Below are 26,094 nucleotides of genomic sequence, written 5' to 3' on the forward strand. Positions count from 1 at the left end.
GATGAAGGCGTATAATTGCTTGAAATGGTTGAACTGTTTGAATGATTATGCTCTCATACAAATTTAGCTGTTGCAGGATTTTTGGTAATGGAAACAATTCCAAATTATTTGTAATTGCACGTGAAGGAGTGTGGTTGTTGTCTAATTTTGCAGTACAGTAACTGCAACATATTAGACGTTCAGTTACTTCATATTTGCTTTCAGCTAAAAGGTACAAAGCTAATTCAAACCATTTAGAGTCTTCATTGTTTTCTATTTTGTATGCTTTGTCCACATTTTTTGTGTTCCTTTTGTAAAACGTTCTGCGGCAACATACACACACATGGTTTGGTACTTCAGCCGATGACCTTTTAAATTTTAGTATTTCTTTTCTGTATGTGTGTAATAGAAGGTTGCTATGTGCAGAATTGTCGCTACTATGCTCTAAAACTGTTGCATTTTCTACATGGCTCTCACTTGCAAAATACTTTTCTGAATATGGTCCATTTCATCTTGTAAGTATTTAGGTCTACCATGCAGAAGAGTGGTACTTAAATTGCCTAATTCTGAAGCTGAACTTTTTGCACAATATATTTTATAGACTAAATTTCTTACTTTAGAATGATGTACTGATATTCTTTTGATATCGTGGAAGGTACTTTTGCAAATAGGCATAGAAATGCAGGCTAGTGAATGTCCTTTTAGTCCTGTGTGTTTTCGCACTAAACAAATATCCATATTTTGCAGCACTTTAATAATTAGGCATTTATATAGCGCTACGAACCCTCAGGTATCTGAGCACTGCTTATTATTGCCCACGGTGTGTGGTGCTCATTTATCGACCTCGGAAGGATGAAAGGCTGAGTTTGGCCCTGCCGGGATTCAAACCTGCGTTAACAGGCTCTGTACGTATGTCAAAGCGAGCGCTCTACTCGCTGTGCCACTTGACCGGCTTAACTGAGCGTAACTGAGCATACTTTGATTTTACTTTTGTCTTTACCTTTTACATATTGATTGAGGAACACACGTAAAGACTTGAAAGCTTTATTTGGAATGGCACACATTGATGTGCACGGCCATTTGTATACTGGATGGTTTGGTTCTGCTGAATCGAGAGGTAATTCTGAGTTTTCAGAAGACAATTTTGTAAGCAGTGTTTCGTGTTCCATGATGGTAGTATTGATTTTCTCATACCCACGTCCACTGCTATGGATGGCAATTGTGTTTGTTTGATTTTGTTTGCATCTTCTTCATTGAAATATGGCTCTGTGGTTGTTCTGTGACTCCATTCACCACCACAAACACGCAAAAAAATATTTTTGTTCACATTCCATTTATTGCTGAGTTTCATTTGTAGTTTGGTACTTACTTTTGTTAGTGCTTTCATCCTTTTTAACACTAATATGAACAACTTCCTTTTGAGAAGAATTGCACTGTCTACGAGTGCTTACAGAATTAATTTTCTACGGTACGTTTTAAGGGGTGAGGATGACTTTGGTCCTCTTCTTAGAAGATTCTGAAGGACTCTGTGACAAAACATTTTTGCTAAAATACTTTTTTTACTATGGGTTCTTCTTACAATATCAGGATTATTAGGAACATTGTTAGCTGTACTGGCAGCCGTTTCTTTGACATCATTTCTGTGTTTTGTGATACTTTTTGATGGAGGATGTACCGTTTCGGTAGTTCAGACTTCTTTTATTATGTTACCCAATTGCATTAGGTGGTTTGAACCAAGAATCTCTGCTAACTCTACAACAGGTGGATGCTTACATTGGGTACCTTTATTTTTATTTGCTCTAATTCTGCGTTCATTTCTACGGAGCTGCTTTTTGGTAGGCATTCTTTGGTGTCTGTTGAGAAAAAAAAATATTCTTTGGTCTGTTGTCCAATGTATACGTGCTGTGTGCATGTGTGCATAAGTGTGATGGGGAAACTCTTTGGCACAGTGTGTCAACGGACAGTGACCTCTAACTATCATTTGGTAAGGCTACTTTACTGTTTCTATAGTAGTACAATGTGCTTTAGATGAAAGTACAGAGTGCCCTACTTGTGCCGAGAACCATTATTAATAATCAAAATGGCAAAAACGTGCTACCGCCACTTATTTTCACAATCTAAACTTCTACGGATTTCCTATATCATTTCAGTACCAGGCACACAGCCATTTGTCAGCCATACCACCTGTTAATCATTGTCCTATAAATGGATATTCGTAGGCTGAATGGTTTACCAATGAATGCTTCCTTTGGTGCCCAAAATAAACAAATAACCCACGCAGCCTCTTTAAGGAGAAGTTACAATATGAAGGTTGTACTGTACTTACTTTTTGGTGCAAGAGACAAGGTTTCTTCGGATATGTCATCTGCAGTGTAGATGTTGTTGCTTCTCAGGAGAGTAGTCTTCACTGTGAATTAAAAAAACAATATCAATTACTTTGTGTGTTTGCAGCCGTCATGATACTGCAGCCTTTACTTGTATTTCTTTCGTCATACGATTCAACTTTCATGTTTCAACCCAATCCACGTGCACATTTCACTTCTCTCTGCACACTCTTTGTATACCACTTTCAATATGGTACTTCAAAGTCCTTCAAAATATCAATATTTTTTTAGAGGTTTGGAAATGCCTTGTTCTTTACAAAGTGTAGTATGCATAGGAGAGAGGTTTGTAAACGATAGGGAAATGCAGTAGATAGACAAACATTTTGTACTTCTTAATGAAAACCACGATGTCCAAAATCGGGAGACCCTACGAAGGACATGTCAGCACCACAATCGGGAGCAATTACTATTCTCATACGATCACATTGCAAGTAGCATTACTGTTAGCAGTACAGAGGAGAGAACTGCGACATTTTCATATACAAAATTAAGGTCTGCCCTAAATTATACTTCTGAACTCACATGCTTTTGGCGGATGTCACCCGCCTTGTAAAGTATTTGTAACTGGAGGGGCAGCCCTGGTACCGGACAGGATACAGTTGGCTGAAGTTCAAAATGTATGTACACAATGGGTGGTCCTGTCCTCTGGAGTTTTGGGGTACTGCACGTGGTTTAAGGCAGTAAATTCTTTTACCTTCCTGGGTTACCCCTGTGAGGCTAAATTAATCCCTAACACGAGGGGAGAAAACAACCATAAACATTTAGTAGGTTTTTTGTGGTAGCCTTTTTATTTCTTAAGTGGCTTTTTTTCTTATTAAAGATTTTTTAAGAACAGATCAAACATTCAATTCAAAAAGTGAACAAGCATGTGAAAACATGTATAGTGAAGTGCCAGGATTTGACATTTACATAATATGTCTAAAGGCTGGTCTAGAACTGTGATTTTAGGAACAAAAGAGGAGGTATACAATTTCCAATTTCAATCTTACATAGATCGGTATACACAGTGTGTTCCAACTTCTTGTATTTTTAGAAAAAGTCGGTTGGAGATGTGTACATTATTATTTCGTAGCAAAACAAAAAAGAATTTACTGCCTTAAACCACGTGCAGTACCCCAAAACTCCAGAGGACAGGACCACCCATTGTGTACATACACCCGCCTTGTAAAGGGCAGACTCAACCGCCAAGCCTCCTGCACGGCCATTCATTCCAATGGGCGTGTCACCCGCCAAAAACAAAATCAGCTCATTTCACCCGCACTTCACACAAAAATGGTTGAGAGCTATGACTAAATAGCCATGCTTGCAACGTATGTACAGGTTATGCAGAAGAAATTAAGCAGTCGTGCAATTTGTTAATGGCGAATCGGCAATCTTGCACTTTACAAGGGGGAGCGTTGTTATGTGCTTCCTATGGAAATTTACTGGCATTATTTTGTCTATTTTAAATTATAAGGCTTCTACATGTACTCTGATTAGAATGAACATACCTGTACTCTATAATTATGCATGTGGTCATGCATGGAGATGTATGTAGAAATTCGCAATCCTTGCACAGTAGCCTGTGAAGTAGGTGCTTTGCAATGGTATGCGATTTCCATTAAGAATCATCGACAGTTATTTTGAAGTGCGCAATGTTGCTGACAGAGTTAAATTCTATGAGATTGGTGGCTGATTGTGCGCCCGCTTAGTTGTGTCCAATGATGGACTCGCTTTGGTACCGCTGTACAAAGGATGGAACGACTGGGTAAGAGTTACGTGCCGCACGTAGGCAACGCTTGTCCGCTGTTAGGGCGTGTCACATACGGGTTTCTACAGCTAATCCTGCATGGAAAGACAACTGTAGGCATCAGCCAATCAGATGTTCACATTACTCTTTTGTGTCGAAAGACGGTGCACACACTGAAAATGGCAGAGATGCAGAGGGTCCGGGTTTTGCTGCTCGGAGACATTTTTGTGCAATGCTTACAACACTATGCCGAGAGTAGGCATGTGGCACACCATTTTGATGTGCAAGGAGTGGAGGTGGTCTGGAGTGCTGACACTGATGCCAATGCTGCAGGAATTCTGCTAGTTTGCAGAGACATGCGTAGAATGACCACTCCTCATGTGGTAATTTTGCACTACGGTGCTTGCCACTTGGGATACCTGACTTCACGTACTTTGTTGGCAGATTTGGCACAGTTGGTTGAAGCAATCATGACCATCTTCCCAACATCCAAAGTTATTTTTTCTGGTTTACTCCCCAGACTACAATGGACCAACACTTCTGTTTTCTGTCCAGATCAAAGCATCGGGAGGTGCATCATCAATCACGCCATGCGTGCATTCATGCTGCGAGTTGGTATGTTTTTTTATAGCCACGATAATATTGCTCCCAGCAATGCGCATTACTTTGAAGGAGATGGCGTTGCACTATCCTCTTTGGGAAATGCGATGTTCTTTTGGAACATAAGGCTTGCTTTAGAGAAGGTTCTGTAATGTTTGCAAGAGTAAAGCAAGGACAAAAACTACCAAAAAATGCATAAAATACCACGTCTGTTCGATATGTGGCCAAACATTTTTTTAAAACGGCTCTTCTCAGAGCCTACCTTAAAGGGGAGAAAGGGGATTAGTACTTTAATGTACCGTCGTCACGCTCTGCTCCTCTACATGTACGCGAACATGGCGGTAGTTAACTACCAGCACATATCACCACCGGGGATTGAAGGGTGGAGCCGCATGTAAATGAGAATGAGCAGAGCTAGGGATTGGTCCATAAAGTTCAGTAGGTGTATTCTGACCGACGTACCTTAGTAAGACCATCTTCTCCCTCACAGGACTCCACACAGCCATGGCTTTCCATGGTTGAAAACAGATTGTCTGGATTGTGGGAGACTCATGGATACATTGATTGAAGGTGCATGCCGAAAGCTGTAGTTTATCTACAAATCTCGGATTTCCAAATGCAGAAGTGCACTGGCATGGCGTGCGCGGCATGAGATGGCTGGACTTGGTTCTTCTTTGTGTTACTTTACAGAGAGAGCGTCCTCCAGATATAATCATCATTCATTGTGGCAGAAACAGTTTAGGCCATGTATCTGGAATTTCTTTACAATTTGCCATGAAGGAAGGACTCGCGCAGCTCATGGACATGTTTCCAAATTGTGAAATCCTTTTTTCCCATATTGCCCAAAGACAAATATGGTTGCGTTCTTCTACATTTGGTCCACAAATGGAGACAGCGAGACACAATGTGAATAAGGCTGTGTGTGCCTTTTTAAGAGATGCTGCTATGTCCTCTTTCCACAATGAAAACATTTTGTTTCGTAGCAATTTCATTTTCCACAGAGATGGAGCCCACCTCACATATGCAGGCAATCAGATGTTTCTTCACAATATACAAAATGCATTGCGCCCTCTTTTGCAATCACACTAACCTATCTGACAATCCGTTTTACCCAATCCACTGCTTTTTAACCCACACAACACACCACCAAAAGGCTCTTTTCAGAGCCGCCACTTACTTCCAACGTACACTTTATTGCGTTTGCTCCGCTTGCACCGTCCCTTTTTGCCCTCTACGAATGTCCGCAAACTTTTGCTGAACTTCGCAGGGCTCTATGGCCTTCACTTCATAGTTCTATTGTTACACTGAGAAAGGCGGCTCTGAAAAGGGTCTTTTCTGTCATTTTTGTTGTTTTTGCGTTCATTGATTAACAGCACTCCACACACTAGGAGAAGAGGCGAGAGGAGGGTAAGGAAGGGACACCAGCTACGGGGATAAGAAAGGGCAACTGAACAGAGAAATATTAAGGGTGATCTTTATTTAGGTAAGGAGCAAATCTTCTGGTGCTCGCTGACTCCAGCCTCAAACGCACTTCGAAGACTCTCCCCCTGCAGAGTACTGCATCACAATACATGCACACTACTGTTACCTTCGAAAGGTAAGGGTCCACAGCATTGCAAATGACTTGTGAAGCAGCTGGAGGGAGGCGTTCCCCCACAGGAGTGTCTCTTGTGGTGGGAGGATCGGATTCTGAGGATGCTGTGGAGGAACTCAAACGACTACGCTCTTCACATGGCACCACCTTGCGAATGTCCGCAGTGTGGAACGAAGTGAGGTGGTGCTTCATGGTTGTCATACAAAAATGTATGCTCCAAATCTCCCGCGACTCAACACCACATCGCACTGGTTACACTTCACCAGGTTCGCACGTGCTTTTGGTACGTTCCCATAAATGGAAAACAACTGCCACACCCACGACTCCTGCCAAGTGCTCCTAGTGCGCAGTTCCTCCACTTCATTCTCTTCCTCCTCTACTTCCTCAATCTCTACATCCTCACCCAAATATCTCTCTGCAGGCCCTTGGTGAGTTCGTGATCATGGCGGGTTTGGGGTAGGTGCAGAGGCTAATAACCCAACAGCAGCCATGGAAGCCATAGTAATTTGTTTTCTTTTCGTCACTACAGGAGTAAAGGCAACGCACCTCTATCTGCTATAGCTAGAAGGACAATGAAGATGCGCTCCGGGGGTGTGGCCTTTTGAAGGGGTGCAGGGGTGTGCCTCATGACTGTCTTCATCCTTACAAAGCGGTACACTCAGGTTTACACAGCAACTCCTGAGGTTGCCTATTGTTTGGGATGTGTGAAATTACATTTTTCCACTCCACAATACTTTGCCTTGTGTCTACAAGTTCATTTTTAGTGTTGCGGAAGCACACAAACCGCGAAACTAGTCCCCACGCTCAGCATAGGTGCGGTCACAAGATGACGTCCTCAACACATCCGCCCCCTTCATGAAAGTCCCCTGGACAGCAAATGCAAAGAATCAAACATGCGCATGCGCATAAGTGTCCTACGGACAGTGTTCGGGTTCTCAAAGTACTTCAAAGTGCGACACAAGTGAGATGGACAGTTAGGAACTGGCGCAATGTTGGCAATCCTTTCGTTTGTACTGCGCATGTGCTCGCATACTATGTTCACTGTACGGACAGTTCCAGTGTCCTTAGGACAACTCCATTTTGTTTGCCTACGACCTTGCCGCCCACCGTGCCTGGTCTACGGACGGCACCATTTTGACTGCGCCCAATACAAACCGCTATACTGTCCTTCACACACTCACTTTCTACTCATTTACACCCATTCCAGACATCTTGTATGTTCTACGACCATGTATTATCTCGTTCCCAAGCGGTACATGGAGTTAGTATATCCTTTGGACACCCCTTTCTTTTTATGTACGCACATTGTGAAAAGATGTTGCAGTCACAAATCACATCCGTCTTACTTGCCATTACACATCACCCACATTGCAAGGCTTGCGGATAGGTCAAACAGGCGCGCTTTCGTGAACATTTTATGTCTTTAAAAAAAAAAAAAAACACATACTCTATCTCTACAACTACTGTACAAAACCATTTACTATACATACAAAAACACACATCAATCTAAAGAAACAACAGGGGAAGCGGACATGGAAACAAATATGGGGGAATTTGATTTAACACAGGCTGGTTATGAGGGGAAGATTTGGGAGGGGAAGAAGGGATGGATACTTCGTCAAAACGTCTATTTTCCTGTTGCAGGTTTGGGGATGGGTCACTAGGGAATGGAAAAGCAGGGCAGGTGCAGGTGGGGCAATGGTACTGAACTTTCCCTCTCAAAACGTCCTCCACAAACTCCCATAAACTTTGAAAATTGTCATTCAAACATCCATTTTCGCCTCTATCCTTCCTATTCTGTCTTCTTCTATCTCGTCTGTTGCCCTTTCCTCTTTTTTTTCCTGGTCTGTTGAAAAAAAAAACACCACAAGTTAAATGCCTATAAAATACTGGTCACTATTCTCCATATGCAGACCAATGTGTACCATTGTTGTCACTGTCTTCAGACATTTCCCTGTGCGGGAAATACTCCTCCAGCCACTCCAAAGTACTAGCCATTTCTAAATCAAAACAACAGAAAGAAATTATTATTTCTGCACCACATACCAAAAGAAACCACACCCACTTTAAAAAAATGACCTGCACTCACTCTTTTGCTGTAATCTCCCATCATCCAAATGCGTCCGTCCACTATCGTTCCAGGCTGCCGAGTTTCTGTGAAGTGATTACAGCAGTGGCATCCTTTCTTTTTTTATTGGTACCATCCTCTTCGTTCTACATGGTTATTAAATGTGCCGTTTCCATTTCCCACCTTCAGGTTTCCATATTTACTTATTACTACTGACAATATCTTTATGCCCTTCTTCACCATTTCCCACTTTTTGTGTAAGACAATAGTACATTTTCAGATACGCCCCGCCTCTTTTGGGTAATGGTGATCCTGTCTGCCCCCTCCGCAAACAGGCGCTCACTCCATCCCTTTCTAAAGTCAATAGGGAGGGGGTTCTGAATGTTCTATGTTAACTGTATGGCAAGTACATAGATTATATTACATATCTCTCAAAATCACATGATTACAGTGCATATTCTGGTCACCAACTTCATTGCCACAATTTCATGCTTAAGTTCCACCTTCCAAAAACCTGTACATTTCCCTACAAAACACACTTTGATAAGGGGACGTTAGAGTTCAGTTGCCCTCCCAAAAACCAGTGCAATTCACTACAAAAAAAACTTTGTTGAGGGGACGTTATGGTTAAGTTGTCCCAACAAAAACCTGTACACTTCACTAAAAAAAACTTTCCCCCTCCCCTTTATGCTTCAAATTAAAACCGAAAAACCCCTGAATTTCGACAGTTATGGTAAATTAAGCCCCCAACCCTGCCACCACCCCTGTGCACTGCTAACACTAACACCCAGACCATGAACGATGTCTTCTCAAATGTCAATGATGACATCAATGACATCACTTGTTTAGCCCCTTTCTTCACCTCCTCTGCCATAAATATAGATGTACATTCAGTAAAAAAACACTTCACAGTGCCCCATTATAGTAAGCTAAGCAACCATAACTCGCACCATCTACGCGCATTGCTAAGACTAACAGCCAGGACATCAAAGATGACATCACAAATAACATTAATGACAAATTTGCTGGAAATCCACCTACGTTTTATTTTTTTCAAAAACTGTCAAATGAATGCACAAATGATTCATCATATAAGCTGTGCACAAAATCCCAACAAACTTTGTAAACTCATTCGAAATCACGTCAGAAATATTCCACCCATCATCATCACCCCTCGCCTCCCCAAACATTATTTCATAAGTTTCACAAGTGCAATGCTCAGAAAATGTCATTGTCCCGAGGGTTCGACCATGTATTTTTGTACATACGTTGATCTATCGCAAACATTTCCAATTCACCTTACCTAATTTTTCCTCTTTTAGAAACATACGAAATCTGGCAGCAGAGCGCGTCCATCATGTGCTATTGTTATCCATTGCTGCATCTGCCTAAGGTAAACTGGCAGGACGTCACTTAATCATATGCCCCGCCCCTAACCCTCACATCACCAACCCTAGTGATATTCAACACCTTTCTCGGTGACGTTCCTCTTCAGCATAGCCAAACGCGCCCATAATCACCTACGCCACATGACGCAGACCCGAAACACACATCGACTAACAACATAGCACGTCACAATTTGAAATATTAAACCAGTCTTTAAAAGAAAAAAATAACACTGTACAATTTGTAAAGTACTTTTATTTCACAATAAACTCTCCGACAACATCTGACTATTCCTATATTCAATCAAATTGCAAATTTGTTTCTTCGCTTGTGATTCAAAATGTTAATCGTGAGGCACATGTTGTTCTTTTTCCATACACAAAGTGTTCATTTTCGATTAAGGAACCGCTTGGGTCGCACAGTGAATTCCAGGCCTTCTGCATCAACCTGGGCCTAGACCACCATAAAAGATGTTATGTTACTCCTAATCGCTAGAAGTACAGAGTTTCGGCGGGCACCACAGGGATTTCTGCTACAATGGTAATAATATTGCTTATTCCGTAATCTTTATAGATGTTTTGACCTGGAGCTTCCAGTCTGAAAAAAGATCCTATGGCATCCGTATCTCAATTAACAGTTTAGAAGGAAAGTAAGGTAGCATTACCTTACTAAAGGCTAGATCTCTCAGTTGACCCTTGGCAGCGTTGCGCAATTAAATTAAAAAATTCAATAAAGTATGTAATATTAATTCAAAGATATGAAATGGTTGTAGTGAATTCTTCAACAAGAAATGTTCTATTCACATTTCTAGGTTTAGTATCGCCAATTCAATTCTCATATAGTGAGGCAACTTCGAAAAACATAGGTTGTTTCATCAGTAAGCACATATGCCAATGCATTTCGGTCTATGACCATCGTCAGGGCCATGCTTTAGTGAATATACCTCTCCAGATCATACACAAATGAATCTTCTACTATCCATACACTAAGTTTGTGCCTCTCTCCAACACCAGCCATCTTCACTACACAACCAACAAAGCAATGAAAAAAAGCATTACTCTCCCTACCTGTAAAGCACAACCTAAATATCTGATTGGCTAATCCCACAGTCGCATTTCCATGCGAGGCATGCTCAGAAGCCCTGGATGTGGCACAACCTATCTGTGAACTACTGCGGTGTATGCAGACCCCGTAGCAGTGGGGCAGCCCTTCTTCCCTTTCCACTTAACTCTTTTCAGCACTCCCTCATTGGCTACTGTTAATCAGTCACACAACCATCCACCAATCACAGGCAAAAACTCTACATCTAACTCTGTCATCACAGTTCAACACTTTAGATGTACTGTTGAGCACTCAGAGTACAGATCTCCTGTAATTGAAAAGCACCTGCATCAAAAAATACTGCAAAACTCTCCAAGATTTCTGCTTCCAGATTCACCCACCTCTGCATCCATCAGTACAAACTAAAGGTATGCATATATTTTGTAGCATACTCTGTCATAAATGCATATGAACAGGCTGACTGCCACTTACCCTGCATAACCAACTGAATAATTGTACTCTCATTTATCCCATCTACTGGCATCAAGTGGCAGTTACTTACAATGCTGTCTGCTTTAAAACATTTTGTTTAATGCTCACTTGCAGAACAGCTCCAAACCACATATTTCAATTCTATGAGCACTCTCTCTGTTGTTGTTGTAAAACAGAAGAAGAAAACCACATTGGGAACATTTGCATAGCAAATTCAAGTGGCAGATCGTATGTTAAATGCCCAGAATGCACACAGAAAAGTAAACTGCACGTATATTAGCAAAACATGCAAGTACGTACATTGCAACATTACCACAATGCACCATTGCAAGTAAAGAAAAAAAAAACATGTGTACATTGGCAACAGTACCATCTGTGAATTTAAATGAATAAATGCAAGAACAGGAAACAATTTCTGCACTCATTTAGCAAGCATCTATGTGTGGGAAACTTAACAAAATTCCACACATGGTAACATTCCCCTTTCCAATCTGTACATCTTTCTGCCCTTTTTCTCACTCACCCTACTAGGACTTGCACTAATCCATTTCCAAAGCAAGTAGTGCAACATCATCTCACACACTTCCAAAAGTGCAGCCCCATAGGGCACAGTTATCACTACAGCACTGGCCCCCCATAGCAACAATGCTGATGCTCTCAAGTCCCCACTCTTATGCAGTGCTGTACAATTGGACACACACACTAACTCTTCCTGCCAACAAATCCTCCTACTATCTAAAATAAGGTGTTCTCCTAGTGCTATTGCTGTGCCATTAGCACACATACCCACTAACTTCCTTCTTTTGCAATTGTAGTGAAGAACCGCCTCCTAAAAGCCAGTGACCCTCTGCTGGAAGATAAAACCCAGAAGAAACCTACTCTTCACATCCAACAAAGTAAGTGCAGTACTGTAGTAGTGTTCTGCCTGTTGCTCAGACAGTGCAGTGTTGTTGTATTGTAGCCTAGACAATTCTATCCAACCCCACAGCACTTGCTTCACTCTTACTCATTACACCTTTGCAGGTCCACTCTTTGTATTATTAGCTCAACACCAGTATGATAATGCCCACTAGTTTTGTGAAAACATAATATCCTTACTTCTTCAAGCACAGTACACTGTCATGCACACTGAAGTAAACCTTTCACACTGGAACACACACAAATACCAGTACAGCCTATCCAACCAAAAGTAACAGCCCTTTCCTCAATCACACACCCCTCTACGTATGCCTACCCTCATATTCAGACATTCATGCACAGTGCACACAAATACACTGCACAACTTCCAAACCCACACTTCCCTTTTTTCTCCAACAGACACAAGAGAATGCCTACCAATAAGCAACTCTGTAGAAAACAACACAGAAATAGGGCAGATAAAACTCAAAGCAATCAAAATAGCCATCCACTTCTAGCAGACTTTTTATGAAAAGTTCAAACAAAACAGCTAATACATTTACTGAGCAAAACGGAACCAGGTAGCAGGAAAAAAAGTGTGACCCCTCTTCCAAAATATAAAAGTAAAAGTAAATGTATTAAGAAGAGTGCAACTACAAGTAGTGCTAACACTGCATCTACCAATGGTAACATAGCCACAGGTAAGCTTTCCAAAAAATTCATTTTTACAAAAAATGTTCCACCATAGAGTCCTTCAGAACCTTATAAAAGCAAGAGAGAAATCACGCTCAACCCTTAAAACTTACTGCAGAAAACCGATCCCGTAAACTCTCGTAGACAGTGCAATGCTCCACAAAAGGACATTGTTTATATTAATTTTAAACAGAATGAAACCACTAACAAAATGAATTAGTAAACTACAAAAAGTACTTTGCAACATATGCAATATGAACATAGATACCTTTGCAAACTGCTGTGCAGTTGAGCGGATTCACACAACCAGCATAGAGCCATTTTTCAATGAAGAGGCATACAGACAAGAGCAAACAAACCCAATTGCCATCCATAGCAGTCGCAGAAGGTATGAAAAGGTAGACAGTACCCTTATGGCAGAAGAAACACTGACTGAACGAATATCCCCAACAAACTTACAATCAACTCTCCATTCCACCAAACCAATCTGTCCCGTCTAGAAATGGATGTGCACCTCAATGTGTAATGTACAAAAACAATCCTTCAAATCTTTACGGCGATTCCTCAATCAGTATGTGAAAGCCAAAGACACATTACAAATGAAAATATTACAGACCATGGACTCCTGTCCAGTGCACAAATACACAGGACTGCAAGGACATTAATTAGCCTGCATTTGCGGGCCTGCTTGCAACAGGACCTTCCACCACATCAAAATGTAAGTAACACACCATTCTACTATACAAAATCTCGTTCAGAGACTGCACTATTCAAAAACTCCTGCTTTAGCACTGGTCATTTAAATCACATTCTCCTACATGGCACAGCCAAAGAACCCCTGGAAGAAATAGACCACATCCAGAGCAAATATTTTGGAAGTGAAGCGCACTTACAAAATTCAGTAACTTTAGAGAAGAGTAGCGACAACCTTGCAGATGCCGACCTTCTATTACAGACATACAAAAGAAAATAGCAAAGTTTAAAAGCACATCTGCTGAAGTACCAAACCAAGTATGTCTAAGGTTGTCACAGAATTTTTTATACAAAGAGCACCAAAACTGTAGATATAACATACAAAATAGAAGACAATGAGGAATCCCAACGGTTCCAATGAGCTCTCTACCTTATAGCAGAAAACAAATACGAAATTACTAACCCCTCAATACTTTGCACATACTGCACTACAAAGCTTGATAATAACCAAATGTCTTCATGGGCTATCACTAATAACTTGGAAATATTCCCACTTCCAAAACCACTCCAACAGCTTAATGTGTATGAGAGCATTGTAATCCAAACAGTACAGCCATTTCAAATGATAATACGCCTTCAATCGAAAACAGCCAAGTTGCCTCCTTCTGAATTACTGAAAGGCATTTTGTGGCAAAGTAGTTTATTTGCCATTAGATCTTAAATTAAATGTAAACACTCTGGGAGTGCAACAACCAATAGATCAATCTTTGATTATCCTAGAGAATGGTGTACCTACAAAAGACAAAATAAATTGGCAGCAACTAGTAGACTTAAACAAAGTTAGAGAAGCCCTGCAATATCTTAAAGAGGACAATGAATACTACAAAGAAATAAACATTGAAGAAAACCTGAGAGAAACCACCGAAATAATTCAGGATTCCTCATCAACTGGCCAATTTGAACTTCTAGATCCTACTACAGCATCTAATATGTTAGACCAGTATACAATTCACCCATTGCACTCCAAAGACAGCATAGACAATGCGCTAGAAACATATCAAATGTGGCAAGCCAAAGGATCTCAAATCATCATATGGGAAAAAAGTGTAGAAGCATGAGCCTTTTCTCTAGTCTTTCCTACTGGGAAAGGTGGAAGGTATGATGAAAGATGCACACAAATAACAGCATCAGAATACCACTCTTTACAAATGTATTCTGAAGACCCCAGATTCAGACAAAACGTTGAATACATATTCCACCTCCTGTTTGAAAGTGAACTAGCAACTCTATGTTACAGAGGTGCACACACATTGAAAACAGGTTCCAATGTTTTAAACATGTTTGCTATGCAGCGACTTCAAAAGGTGCAGGAGAAAAAATAAGTTTTACAGTCAAGTATTACAAATCTCTTGCCAAACATGCATAGTACGAAAGAATACTGCTCCAACATCATTCAGATGTACGGTGTATGCTGCACAACCTTGGCCCACCCAGATGGTTTGTCACTTTAAGTTGTGCAGAGTATGCATGGGTAGACTTGCATGTTTTCTTACACAAAGCAAATGAAAACAAAGCAGGAATAGACATGAAAATACCAGGAGAACTCTACTTTCTTGTCCCTGTAAATGTGTCAAGGTGCTTCCATCACAGCTTTATTGCCATACTGCACTTCATCTGTAATAAAACAATTCCTCCGCTCAGAGAACTGCAACACTTCTTTTGGGGACAAGAATATCAATCCAGAGTAGCACCAAACGTCCACATGCTTTTGTGGATTAAGATGCTCCTAAATTTGGTCAGGATATTGATGCCACTGTTTTGCAGTTCATTCACAAATATGTCACTTGCGAAATGCCTTCAGAAAGCGCACATAGTGAGCTACATGCACACATTTTGCGGTTTCAAAGACATAAATGTGGCAAGTATTGTTGACGCAGATATAAAAACAAAGGCAAATACTACACCAAATGCTGCTTTGGTTTCCCTATACCAGTTTCAGCAAAAGGACAAGTAAACAGCTTCATGTCTTCTGTTAGACACAGTGTGAAAGGCAAATTGCCTAAGAGCACATACTGTATTAAAAGAAGTGAAGCATCAAAGTGCATCAATTATTACAATGCAATCATTGCCCTCCTGTGGAATGGAAACATAGATGGGCAGTACATTGCAGACAATTTCACTGCTGCTGCACGATATGTCACAGCCTATTTAACCAAAGCTGAGAAAACAGAGCTGATAGACCTCTGGGATGACATATCATCTGACAAAACACTGTCACAAAAATTATACAGCTTTGGCATAAAAATGCTCTCCCAAAGAGAATGTGGTTGCTACGAAGCCGCAAACCGTTTAACCGGCACAGCCCTATATGGGAAATCTGAAAACATAGTCTGGCTAAGCCTTGGTCCTGCTGCATCCAGAAAAGGAGTTCTCAATGAAACAATAGCCAAAAACAATCCCAACAGCCAGGAAAATTTGAAAAACAATGTATTGGACACATACTACCCAAAAAGGAGTACTGCTTTGGAACCCATGTGTCTATACCACATAGCCCAAAACTTCTCATACAAAAATAATATTAAACCGGATGAGAAAAAAGGTAAATACATAGTTGTGAGGGCAGTCTGGTTAAACTTACCAAACGCAGCCTGATTAATCATATGAAGCTATCATTTACAACTCCTCAACATAGAGAACTTTACTACATGTGCCTACTGCAACTTTTTAAATCATGGAGAAAAGAAGATTTATTGGACACCCATACCTCCTATGAAGACGCTTTCAATGTGAGTGAAAGTACTATAACAGATATAAATTTCAAACAGTACAAAACATGTTGGACAATGAACGCCAACAAGAGGAAGATGTTCAAGCACAACTAAATGTAGACACTCCTGAGAGCAGTTAATCTTCTCTTACTGGAAGCCAAGAACCACTTGGAGAGCCACTCATAGTAAATGAGGCAGAATTAGCCATGACTGAAGTAGAAAACACCATGTGTCAGTATCAGCAATCTGAAGAAAACTTTGCTCTACTGAAATCACAACTGAATGAACAGCGTAGCATTTTCCTGGAAGTAACTAAAGAAATTGAACATGGGGTGCACCACGAAACTAAAACTTGTACCTGTCAAAACTATAAACCTGTACTCCAGTATGTAAGTGGTGAAGCTGGTTCAGGCAAAACATTCATAATAAAAATCTGCAGGAAATTCCTCCAAAAATTGACAAACAACAGGCTTTCAGCTGTTGTAACTGCCCCCACAGGTTTTTCTGCAGACAGCATAGGTGGTGTTACTTTCCACCGATTGCTACTCCTACAAACTTTCAACAGAAGCTGCTATGGAGCTATGCAGAATTCTGAAACAAATGAAAATGCTCCTAATAGATGAGCTGAGAATGGTCGCCAACCTAATGTTGGCTTTGATTCACCTCAGATTGCAAGAGGTCCTTAAAACGAACTACAAAGAACTCTAGAGGAAAACACGTTATTGTTTTTGGAGATCTTCTTCAATTAACACCAGTGAAAGGTGAATCTATTTTTTAAAACTTAGGACACAAACTGTGCTGTAACACACTTGGTGGCATAGGAAATGTAAATCTCTGGCAACATTTCCAATACAGAGAACAAACTCAAAACATGCGTCAGTCTGCAGACCTCATCTATGCCAACATTTTGAAAAGCATTTGGATTGGTGTGCTTTCTAAGGAAGCACAGTCCATCTTAAATAGAAGACTCATCCATGAGCTATACGGGCATAACACATCTGCTACTGATGTCATGGAACAATTAAATTAGCACACAAAAATGTAAAATGTATGTCCTTAATGCAAACCCAGCTGGTTTGGAGAAAATGTTAACATTATGTTTAAACTGTAGAGTAATGCTAAAGCGTAACCTTGATGTTGAGCAAGATTTAGTTAATGGAGCACTTGGTACAGTTGTTGGCTTCCAGACATACCCATGTGACAACAACATTCAGTTTGTCTACATCTACTTTGACAAACCTTCAGAAGTTAAAAGAATAAGACGCTCAACAGCCTGATTCCTTCTTTTCAAAGACCTGTATGTACGCAAACAGTTTTCTTTTTCTCCTGCATATGCAGTCACTATTTATAAATCGCAAGGTCTAACCCTAGATCAGGCATTGATTGACATTGGCAGCACAGTCTTTAAAGAAGGCATGAGTTACGTATCACTGTCATGCCTAGGTACACTTGAAATACTATTTCTAGTCAATTTTGATACAAACAAAATTAGGGCTGGCATTCCTTGCATCGTACAGTACAACAGACTAAGTGCACTGTACCCCATCTCAAAATGTACCCTGTTCCTCGAAAAGGTAAATTTGGTAAAATACAACTAGTGCAAACACAACTTATACATGATCTCCCAACAGTACCACTAAATAAATGGAAAGCAGATGCTACTTCATCACTCAGCACAACCACAGAAGGATGCAGTGAAAAGGCAAATGCATATCCAACTGCAAAAACAAAGAGAAGTACCTCTTCAAAAAAAGCAAGTCCAGTTCCATCAAATGACTCAGACACAGAGCTGGCTTTTCCATTCAAAGTTTCCAACTTAACTGGTGTAAATTACTATGCAAATGTAGCAATCAATGTTCTATTCCAATTCTCACCAATTGTTCAAAACATTTACTTGAACGGCACAGACCAGTTGTGTTTGCAAATGCTACCCCTTCATAGTGATGCAACAAACAATCCTGACAACACAGTGTCTCAGGAATAAGGGAGGAATTGGACTACTGTGCCGGAATGGTGAGATTCACTATAAACACACAAGAAGATCCACAAGAATTTCTAATGTACTTACTGCAAGTGCTTGAAAGCAGAAACATACCTATGAATGAAATCTTGCAGATTTTATACATGTGCAAACATACATGCACTCTCTGCATCCATGTGGCACAAGAACACATCCCTAATGAGAGCTTTGTGTATGTATTTATACCTAACTGTGAATCCATTCTATTTCAGCAGCTGGTGCAAAATGCTAATCATGGCATATTATGTATTGCTTGCAATTCAGACAATCGTTCCACCTTACAGATACTCTCACATAGCCAATACATAATACTAATGTTTTACAATGCAGATGGTACCAAAAAAAACGGCAAGCTCACTAGCTTCACACACAGGCAAGTATCACTTGGCAAGAAAACCTTCACAACAGTAGATATAATATACCACACGTGTGCCACAACCACTGCAGGTCACTATACTGCATACATTAAAAATAAATGTGGGTGGTTTTAATGCAATGATACTTCCATTACTATGAAGCAGAGATTACCAGCAAATCTTGCAAATGCCTACTCAATATTCCTCAAACCAAAATGTACTCCCTACCCAATAGTCACCAACAGGTATGTAACTGCAAATGAAAAATAACTTTCTGTCCTGTGAAACTGGAACAACTTAGCATACACCAATTGGCCGGTGAGTACATCAGTTGTGCTGCTATAAAGTTGTTTCCCCAATGACTCAATGATTATAGTCACAGAAGCAACAACTGTGGAAAACACACACTAATATTTTTCACCCATAGTACTTAAAAGAAAAGTACTGAATATGAGGGTCTATATACTGTCTTCACTGACCTGTAAGAATAAGACAACAGCTCTCTAACTATGCCCATACCAATGCAATAAATACGCAACTGTATCTATCTGCAATGGCACTTGGCAAAAGTGGAAAATGGAAATCCGCCAACAAGAATGATGGTGCTTGAAAACATACCCTGCAAAACCATGCAACTGTAAACAGAATATGCCAACTGGTATCTAACTGCAACCATAATACTGCAATATTACTTCCCATTATTACACAATTTAAAATCCACCATCATAAATAAATGTTATTTTCAGAAAGCCCTTCAAGACTTAATAAGTATCAACAACCAGAATATGCCAACTGATATCTTAGTACACCCACAGTACTTCAATGTTACTTCCAGCGGTCAAACTGCTAAAATCGACCTTCAGCAATCAAACTGCTACAAAACATACCCTCAACAACTGTCAAACTACCAACAGTTAGAATACACCAAAAGGTATCTAACTGCCCCCACATTATTGAAATAATACGTCTCAATCGTACAGTACTTAGAAAACACCAACAGCAATCAAACAGCATAAAGGCATACTGTTAAAAAGAGAAAACAGATAAACAGTTAGAATATGCCAACTGGTATCTAACTGCAACCATAGCTCCACCACTTCCAAAAAGCAAAACACATACACCATTTCAATTCCTCCTACTGCAACAGTGCTTGTAACAGCAAGCCACAGAGATGTGCACCTTAAACATTCCTGTAAATACTGCATACTTCAATGAAACTGAGTGTGACACATAACATCAAATGAATGTAGAAGGTTTAAAAAAAAAATTCTGCATGGATAATTTTTCCCACAGACCCAATGTTTATGCAAACAAACAAAGGAACTGAGCACATTGCACAGTACACTTGTTTGAAGCATAGTACTTTTAATGTACTAATTATGAGGGTCAACAAAGTACATACATGTCTGAAATTGTGTACAATACAACATTATGAAGTACCTTGCCTAACATGTTATTTTTTCTTATCACAGACAACAAAACAAAGATTTCTCCAGCATTTGTAAATGCGACAAAGAAAATATGTGCCCGCAGTGCCGCAATATACAAATACGCTATTGCCAGTTCAATGGTATTCTCTCACTGTGTTCCAAAAAGGTATACAGTGCCTCAACAAAATGTACAATGAGTGCACGCTTATTGGTGTTATTCTTCTTTGTAATGGGCAAATTGCATTTCTATACAGATGCTTTTGCAATGCTTGTGCCAGTGTGCACATTCTTGGGTACATGGCCATATTAGGCTCTGGTGGTTGGGCCCAGCCCCTAGAATTTTGGGTGTATGGTCTGCGGCCTATGGCCTTCGGACATGCACCCAAGAGTCTAGGGCCTGCCCATAACCACCTCAGCATAATCTGGCCATGCACCCAAGAATCGGTCCAGAACCCCCAACCCACACACATAATCCAGACACCCGAGTCCCTGGTGTCATGCTTCTTTGTAATGGGCAAATTGCATTTCTATACACATGTTTGTGCAATGCTTGTGCCAGTGTGCACATTCTTGGGTGCACATCCGTATTATGCTGCAGTGGTTGTGGCCAGCCCCATTCTCTTGGGTGTATAACCTACGGCCTATGGCCTCCAGCCACTCCAAGAGTCTATGGCCCGGCCATAATCACCATATGGCCGTGCATCCAAGAATCTGTCCAGCCCCCACATAATCCAGACACCAGAGTCCCTATCCACCTCTCTACACATACAATGGGCCTCATTCCGAGGCTGGAGCTATCCATGGAGTAAAGAGCACCATGGTAAGCAACCATGGAGCTATTTACTCCATGGATATCCGGCATGGTGAATGGAGTAATTACCGGTCCATTCCAAGGTTGGAGGGACCGGTAAGTCCCCATTCACCATACCGGTTCCCCATCCCCATTCCTGCCCCCATAGGGCTCAATGGGAATGGGGAAGGAGTAAATTACGGCACCGTAAATTACGGTGCTGTAATTTACTCCAAGGTCACTTTGCGGGTCCCGTTATTTACTCCTGCTAAAAGCAGGAGGTAAAGAGGGACCCGCAAAGGGAACTCGGAATACGGAGGTAAGTGTTAACGGTCACCGTTGCCATTAACGGTGACCGTTAACCCTTACCTCCAGCCTCGGAATGAGGCCCAATTACTCTTCTTGCAACCAGTGGACAGACTGTCATGCATCCAAAACTCTAGGGAGAGGCCACAACCATTGCAGCATAATGCACCCATGAACCCAAGAATCTGGCCACTGCCCACAACCCACCCACAAAATACATTCGCCTGAGGCCCTGTCCACTTTTGTACACATACTATTACAGTGCTTGCACCCAATGAGCAGACTCAAATGCACCCAAAATTCTAGGGGCAGCCCACAACCACCACAGCATAATACAGGCTTAAACCCAAGAATCTGGCCAGTGGCCACAACTCACACACATAAGGCAGGCGACCAAAAGCCTGTACAATTCTGTACACATACTTTTACAATTCTTGCACCCAGTGGGTAGACTCATACACCCAAGAATCTCCGGGGAAGTCCAATAAGGCAGCTGCCACATTCCCTGTCCACTTCTCTACACATACTATTGCAGTACTTGCAACCAGTAGGCAGACTCTTGGGTGCATGCCCTGCAGCCATGCACCCAAGTATCTAGTGACTGGCCACAGCCACCACAGCATAATACAGCCATGCACCCAAGAATCTGCCCAGTGGCCACAACCCACACACATAAGGCAGCCACCTGAGGCCTTGTCCACTTCAGTTCACATACTATTACAGTACTTGCACCCAGTGCACAGACTCTCATACACCCAAGAATCTGCCCAGTGGCCACAACCCACACACATAAGCCAGTTGCCTTACACCCTGTCCACTTCTGTGCACATACTATTACAGTACTTGCAACCAGTGGGCAGACTTGTGGGTGCATGGCCTTTGGCCATGCACCCAAGAGTCTAGGGGCTTGCCACAACCACCACAGCATACAGCCTTTACAAACATCAACATATCATCTACATTCCACTCCCCTACCCTAATGAAGCCTGCCTGCAGTCACCAGATAAGCTGCTCACCTGAGGACCTACCTGTGAACAGCTGCAGTTTCCGTGGACTGCCGCGGCCACTACACAGTCTTCTTTCACCTAAACAAATTACATCATATGAACCATTGTTCACTCCCCCACCCTTTCCAGCCCCTCTTCCCAACACCAGATGCCTCCAAACATGTTTTCCAGCCCTGTTCGCCACTGCGCTATCCGTGGATATCCGCAGAGTCAACATGGCAGGTGTTTCGGGAAAATGTGACGCACATCACTCTTCCGTCCAGCCAATCAGCAGACATCACGCAGACCCCCAAACCTATCAGAGCAAACAGGGAAATGGGTCTGCAAAGCAGACCCAGATATCACACATGTTTTTGTCACCTACGTTTTGCCTGTTTTAAAGAAAACTACTGAACGTATTAACACAAAATGTACAAAAGCATGCTTTCGGGACTGAGCCGCCACTCTAGCCGCATATTTGGTGAAAATTCATCCAGCGGTTTGGGCTGTAGGCGTGGGCAAAGTTTTTTTCCATTGCATCTATGGAAAAAAGAATTGGGACCCCTCCATCTCTTTGCCCTCCCTTGACGAAACCTCACCAAACTTACCAACGTGGTAGCGGCCGTGTAGTTATGGTTAAGTTGCTAAACCCAGAGGAAGACCACTTTTTTCGGTGGCTCATAACTTCGCTCCCCCTGGAGGAATCCTCACCAAATTTTGCAAAGAAAGTATATGGCCTGCTCTTAATTTTTTCAGCAAGTTTGGTGAGGTTTCATGCGGGGGGGGGAATGTATAGGAGGGGTCCCAATAATTTTTTTTTCTCCATAGACTGAATGGGCGAAAACTGCGCACGGCTACAGGCTGAACGGCTGGATGGATTTCCACCAAATTTGCGGCAGGAGCGGGGGCTTGAGTCACAAAGCATTTTGTGCAAATCCGACCAGTACTTTTATTGAAAAAAACTGAAATGTACATCTTAAAAAATTAGTGATATCTGGCTCTGCTCCGCGGACCCATTTCCCTGTTCGCTCCGCGGACAGAAGTCCTATTGGCTTGCAGTACGCCGTGCTGTCGGCAAACTTTAGATTCGGCTGGTGGTTGGCTGGAGGAAAGTGTGCTGTGCATCAAAGTTTTTGGGACACACCACCATGGTGTATCGGAGGACAGTGCAGCGTCGAAAGGGACTGACAAACATAATGTACGGCATGTGGTGTTGGGAAGAAGGGATGGAAAGGGTGGGGGAGAGAGAAGTGGTTCATCAGAGATATGTGATTATTAGATTGACAAAGACGGTGGTGTGCCTGCAGTATCCGTGTGTACTGTGCTAATTCGCTGGTTCCTGCACAGGTGACTACCATGTGTGGTGAATGCCGGCAGCCTTTGTTACAGCACAAGAGTTCGTGCCGCAACCTCTTACTGTGCTGACTGGTGGTACCTGAATAGCAGACGTGCATTGTAAAACATATATTACACCATGTGGTGGTGTGAAGAAGGGAATTTGCGGGTCTCTGCACAGCCGCCTACAATGTGTGCTGCATGCAGGCAGGCTTTGTTACGGCACGATAGCTGGTGCAGGGACCTCTTTCTGTGGTGACTGGTGGGAGCTCAACTGCAGAAGGGGAGTGCATTGCACATGAGATTCACATTGCAAGATAGGGTGTACTCCGGTGTGTTGCATGGATGGAGGCCTTGCAGCGACAACTATGTGACGTGGTTGTAATTAGGTTTCACATTGTTCCCTTCTGTTTGTGGTTCGTCAGCATTGCATAGATGGATGATTCCATGGGTGCAGTGCTTCTTAGCACATCCTACAGTGTTTACTCCATGGCTGCATGGCTGCAGCTACTGGAGTGAACAGTTGTGCAGTGAGTCCACTGAGTGCAGTATTGTAATACTCACAATATCATAGAGGGTAGGGTTGAAGTGCACCTTCTATGTACATGGATACTGCAGTGTGTGAAGTGGATGCAATTCTTCAATAGTGTGTGCATAGAAGTGGATACAGGCTAAACTGCATATCGCATAGGATTGCGTAGTGTCCATTGCGTGGAGTGGTGACTACTGTAGTGCAGTATGATGTATTGCTTTTGTGTACTGAATAGAGTGCTGGGAGACACACTATGTGAATGAACGTGGGTATGGGTGCCAGAGGCTGTGTTAGGTTTCCATGCATAGGTGTATTACGGTGTGGAAGTTGGGTAGTAGTGGCAATGGCTGTGGTGCGTGTGTGCAGTGTGGTACGTGAGCACATAATGTCATGCATGGCTACATTACGTTGCAGTGGGTGTGGGCAAGACCTAGAGTATTGGGTGAATGGCCAAAGGCCGTAGGCCATGCACCCAATAGTATTCTGGTAGAAGGTGAATCTTCTATGCATAGCTGCATAACGGTGCAGAGTTTGGGTAGGAGTGCCGGTGGCTGTGGTATGTGTGTGGATTGCGGTACTTGTTGACATGTTGCCATACATGGCTGGATTACGATGTGGTGGACTATTGGGTGCAATGCCAAAGGCCATAAACCGTAGGCCATGCACCTGAAAGCCAAGGCCTTCACCGCACCAACTGTAGCAATGCAGTTTTGGCTGCATCTCTCAGAGGGTGGTCATCTTCACAGAATGGTTGTGGAGCACATTTCACTCTTCATAGAGCACCAGAAGTGGGCTGACATGCATACATTGTTGGTTCCATGGGTGCAGTCATTTTTAGAACATCCTATGGTTTCGGGGTATGGCTGCAGTGCTTCTTAGCACATCCTACAGTGTTTACTCCATGGCTGCATGGCTGCAGCTACTGGAGTGAACAGTTGTGCAGTGAGTCCACTGAGTGCAGTATTGTAATACTCACAATATCATAGAGGGTAGGGTTGAAGTGCACCTTCTATGTACATGGATACTGCAGTGTGTGAAGTGGATGCAATTCTTCAATAGTGTGTGCATAGAAGTGGATACAGGCTAAACTGCATATCGCATAGGATTGCGTAGTGTCCATTGCGTGGAGTGGTGACTACTGTAGTGCAGTATGATGTATTGCTTTTGTGTACTGAATAGAGTGCTGGGAGACACACTATGTGAATGAACGTGGGTATGGGTGCCAGAGGCTGTGTTAGGTTTCCATGCATAGGTGTATTACGGTGTGGAAGTTGGGTAGTAGTGGCAATGGCTGTGGTGCGTGTGTGCAGTGTGGTACGTGAGCACATAATGTCATGCATGGCTACATTACGTTGCAGTGGGTGTGGGCAAGACCTAGAGTATTGGGTGAATGGCCAAAGGCCGTAGGCCATGCACCCAATAGTATTCTGGTAGAAGGTGAATCTTCTATGCATAGCTGCATAACGGTGCAGAGTTTGGGTAGGAGTGCCGGTGGCTGTGGTATGTGTGTGGATTGCGGTACTTGTTGACATGTTGCCATACATGGCTGGATTACGATGTGGTGGACTATTGGGTGCAATGCCAAAGGCCATAAACCGTAGGCCATGCACCTGAAAGCCAAGGCCTTCACCGCACCAACTGTAGCAATGCAGTTTTGGCTGCATCTCTCAGAGGGTGGTCATCTTCACAGAATGGTTGTGGAGCACATTTCACTCTTCATAGAGCACCAGAAGTGGGCTGACATGCATACATTGTTGGTTCCATGGGTGCAGTCATTTTTAGAACATCCTATGGTTTTCGGGGTATGGCTGCAGATTGTGCAGTGAAAAGTCTTGCAGTGTGCCCACTGGAAGCAGTGTTGGAACACTGTCAGCATAGAAGAGGGTAGGGCTGCAGTGAATCTTCTATGTGCTTGGACATTCTAGTTTGTGTAGCTTCCTGGGAGTAGGCCCAATGTTGTGAATATTGTGCGGTTTGGTTGCCAGTGACATAATACTTTGTGAATGGAAGTGGGT

The 26,094-nt window shown here is 42.2% G+C and overlaps 1 protein-coding gene across 1 annotated transcript in view; it reads left to right on the forward strand.

The window, feature by feature from the left end:
* Positions 1-26,094, forward strand: part of LOC138514511 (olfactory receptor 13G1-like) — a 70,526-nt gene that overhangs the window by 33,981 nt on the left and 10,451 nt on the right. The window contains exon 2 of the mRNA XM_069629984.1: positions 12,089-12,169. Coding sequence (XP_069486085.1) covers positions 12,089-12,169 — 81 coding nt within the window. The remainder of the gene's footprint in view (positions 1-12,088; positions 12,170-26,094) is intronic.

Source organism: Ambystoma mexicanum, chromosome 12 (genome assembly GCF_040938575.1).
Source record: "Ambystoma mexicanum isolate Mex_15411 chromosome 12, UKY_AmexF1_1, whole genome shotgun sequence".
NCBI classification, from domain to species: Eukaryota; Metazoa; Chordata; class Amphibia; order Caudata; family Ambystomatidae; genus Ambystoma; species Ambystoma mexicanum.